Consider the following 4,240-nt stretch of genomic DNA (forward strand, 5'->3'; position numbering starts at 1 on the left):
ATGCGTAAACCTCCTAAAGTAACGTGTAATTTGGACAAGAATGATGAGCAAAATTCGAGTAGTGACGATGAAAGCGTTAGAGCATTCTCAACAGTTGCCGACTATATCGAATCTGACGTCGAATTGTCGGATGATGACATGCCAGAAGCCATCATGGCAACCCCCAAAAATTGCCCTGGATTTGGGATGAAGCCAAGCACCGAGCCGGACGAGAGAGAACTATGAGATTTTATTCTAAATAATCCAACTAGACGATGGACCGCCAGGGCTTTTACTCGACAGCTCTAGTGAGGACGACGATTTTAACCTACCCAAGGATGGACCCCTGGGACCCCTACTCGACAGCTCTACCCGACCTAAGGTCCTACAGCGACTCCGAAGAAGATGAAGCTTTTAGTGATAAATTTAATGAGGACGTTATCTCTTCACCAATCAAAGCCATAGACCCTGAAAGAATTTTCGGCCAAAAAGAATCTACGTCTGACGAAATAACAGCGACTGAACCTAGTGGGACTCTGGACAGTGGAGCCTCAGTCCACATTATTAACGATTTGGAGTTGATATCAAACGCAAAACGTCACTTCAAAAACCTACACCTAGCCGACGGGACAATTGGAATCGCAACTCACTCAGGGCAATTGAGTGACGCTGGAAGGGCTATTTATGGACCAACTCTAAAGACAAACCTAATCAGCGTCCCCCAATTAATCAAGGCAGGATACAAGATCTACATGGATGACACAGTCTGCCTCTTACTATCACCCCAACACCTAGTATATAATTGTAAGCAGAAGCAAGGTGTTTACGTCGTACCCCTGTAATTTTTTTCAAAAGAATTTGCCTACTCCGCCAGTTGGCATGAACGACTAGCGCACCTGGATCATTTACCCAAGGACCTGCCACCTATCGACTATCATGCGAACTGCGAGTCCTGTATCATGGGTAAATTTGTCAGACGTCGGACACGAAAGATCAGAAAGAACGGCCCATCCGAACCCCCAATGGACTTGCTCTATATTGACCTTATTGGGAAATTTAAACGGAGCATTGGAGGAAACTGCTATGGCCTAACTCTCATTGACGACTGATCCAATTTCGTGAAATTTGAACCACTATCCACCAAGAAGGCGCCAGTAGTATATGACGCCTAACTCGGAGCACTAGACGATTTAACAGTACTGAGTGGAAGGAAAGCGAACGTTTTACAATTCGACCGGGGCTCGGAATTTGTGGATAAGGGTAGAGACTAACTTACGAAAACTTGGCTACGATGTTCGATGAACATCGAAAGACTCGCCACAACACATCGGAAAAATTGAGCGGAGTCACCGTACCAATTTAGGAAGAGCTAGGGCGACTCTACACAACTCCGGCTTAGGTGTCGAATTTTGGAGTGAGGAACAACGTCGGAAGTAAGAGGAACCCGACAACGCCAATCGAAAGATTCACTGGCTGAAAACCAAATTATAACCGTTTTCGAACCTTCGGCAGCAAATGTTTATGGCGGAAGACGACTAAAAGCAAAAAAAAAAATGGGACAAGCGCGCTCGCCGTGGAATTGTGATGGCTAACCCCCAGCGAACCACCTTTGATACTTTCCGAGTTCTTAGTCCAGAAACTAACAGAGCATCACGAACCAGAGATATACGTTTTTTTAGAATGAATTCTACATATGGAAGGATGGACAATGTACGGAGCAGACTATAGGAAGAAAAGCTGAGCCGACGAACGACGACTGATCGACCGTATCTTCACGGCCTATAGAGCCAGGCGAAAATACTCAAGCCGCCTCTAGTAAACGCCATCGAGAATCGAAGTACTCTGACGTTTTATCGAAATCAAATTTTCTACTGCTTCCAAAGACCAAACTGGGACCATATCCGCTCACATCTCAAAAAGGAAAAAGGCCGGTCGCCGATCTTCGAGAGAGGTCATAAATTCGCAAATTTCAGCAAGAGCAATAACAGTTGTCGCTTTCGACGAAGAAGAAACTCAACAACTGCCTTTTCAGCCAATCAACATCAGCACCAACCAACGCCGGCGAGGCCGGCGCAGATCCCAATTCCCAAGACCTTCCAGGAGATTGACAATTTTCCAAAGAAAAGGAGTGGATGGACGCAGCTACCAAAGAAGTTCGAGACCTAGTGGAACGAGGGACCTTCACTCTTGTAGACTCTAAACCTGCAAAAAGCGCGATTATGAATTCCAAATGGGTCTTTACTCCCAAAATGGACTCTGCTGGAAAAATCGAGCGTGTTAAAGGACAACTGACCGTAGCTGGATACAATGCTGTCGAAGGAGTGGATTTCAAACGGAGTGACGCCAAAGTAGTGAGCAAAGAGACCGTCCGAATTTGTTTGGCACTAACAGCCAGTAAGAAATGGTATGTCAGACAATTCGACTCGCTGAACGCATACCTAAACGGAAAAATGGACCGTTATGTATATATGAGGATGCCGCAAGGATTACACCTGGCCCTTGATTTATTCAGCGAAGAGGAGCAGGAACTATATCATGAGTAAAGCCAAGGTAACAAAGCCGTATGGTGCAGAGTAAATTTACCACTATATGGCCTAAAGCAATCTGGCTACTTATATTTTGTGGAGGTCTGTGAGGTTCTAGGTCAACAGGGATATCAGCCAACGCGATCAGACCCATCATTGTTTTTTCGACGAAAAAAACTCCGATGGCACCTTGGACCTGGTCATTGTATAAGTGGACGATAAAATCGCGACGGCCTCTGACAAACGAACTCTGGATATTTTGGAGACAATTTTATTCATAAAATGGTCAACAAAATCAATGCCAACAGCGGAATGGTTTTTAAAAATGAAAATGGGATTTCTGCCCTCTGGAGTAGTCACCATACACCAACAAATCTACTTCAGCACATTACTCCAAAAATATAATTTGGAAATGCCCAGCCTGTAAGATTCGGTCGAATAAAGGCGATACTAATGCCTTAGAATAAATAAGCGCGTCGGTAAATTCTAAGTATCGTGTAAATATCAAAGTAAATAAACGAAATGAGACTTTTAGTAAAGTTTGGTATGCCTCGTGAAAACAGCAATACTCTGAGGGATTGTGAGGCTGAGACATTGCCTATATATAATCCTCTCAGTATTGTTTCCGCCGAAGGGATTTTATTTAGTGTTTCGTTGTCGCTCTATTAGAAACTATGGTATGTTTCACTGGGGCGAATCCGAAAGACTCATAAAATCTTTGTCTTGTTCTGTTTGTAACGTTTCATAGCCTTCTTCTAAATTATACAAAAGAAGGCTGTGTATAATCGTGCAGACGTGCACTGTAGTTCAATAATGTTGAGTTTTTTTTTATCCCGCTCTTTTTTAAAGTTTCATAGCCTTCTTCTAAATTATACAGGAGAAGGCTATGTAAATATGATCGAGCACTGTAGTTCATCCACGTTGAATTTATTTATTTTGTCCCGTTCTGTTTGTAGATTTCAGGTCCAAGGGATTTTGTCCTGTTCTTTGATTTCATTAACCGCCAATTTGCTTTTTAGAACATAAAATTACTCGGTTCATATAAATAGGAGTACTAGGGCTCGAGCATTAATACTTTTATAGTGACAGGTGCTGTATAGACAAAATCCTGTCATCACTATTTCAGACACAATAACAATTTGGTACACAGGAAAGTGACAGCTATTCGACGTGCTCTCATAATGACAGTTGTCAGATGTGTCATAATAGTGACTGTCAACAGTGTCATACAGGAATTGACACCTATATTCTTAGGTCTTATAAAAAGATCATATTATACTTACGTGTGAACTCCATATGCACATGTAAAAGAAATACATATATAATCTCTCACTAGAGAGAACAATAAAAATATACTATACATGAATTCAATTATTCTAACAGGCTATGAGCCTCGGCTAGACATCACGTCTACCATACACTCTTAGTATCTTTATTTCCCTGTATTTCTCACAACTCCATATTCGGCTACCACACAGCCACACGCATCTGCTGGTATCACAATTACCGGTTCAAATATAGCACACATCACGATGCAACCTTCCGTTGAAGTTATTACTCCTCCTCTTGAGTTTCTGTAAACTTCGATGGATATTTCTGAGTCTTAAACTATTGTAAAATTCAGTCTATCAAGGCGATAATAAAGCCTTGGAATAATTAAACGCTTAGGTTAAGTCTAAGTTTCGTGAAATTAGAAGTAAGTAAACGAAATGAGTCTTTTGGTAAAGTTAGGTATA

General features: G+C 42.1%; 1 protein-coding gene across 1 annotated transcript; it reads left to right on the top strand.

The window, feature by feature from the left end:
• SARC_02942 (hypothetical protein) lies at positions 1–225 on the top strand (the record flags this gene model as incomplete). Its single annotated transcript, XM_014303287.1, has 1 exon — positions 1–225. The coding sequence occupies one exon, from the start codon at positions 1–3 to the stop codon at positions 223–225; it is 225 nt and encodes a 74-aa protein (XP_014158762.1).
• Positions 226–4,240: the final 4,015 nt, after the last annotated feature.

The sequence above is a fragment of the Sphaeroforma arctica genome (genome assembly GCF_001186125.1).
Source record: "Sphaeroforma arctica JP610 unplaced genomic scaffold supercont1.140, whole genome shotgun sequence".
Classification (NCBI taxonomy): Eukaryota; class Ichthyosporea; order Ichthyophonida; genus Sphaeroforma; species Sphaeroforma arctica.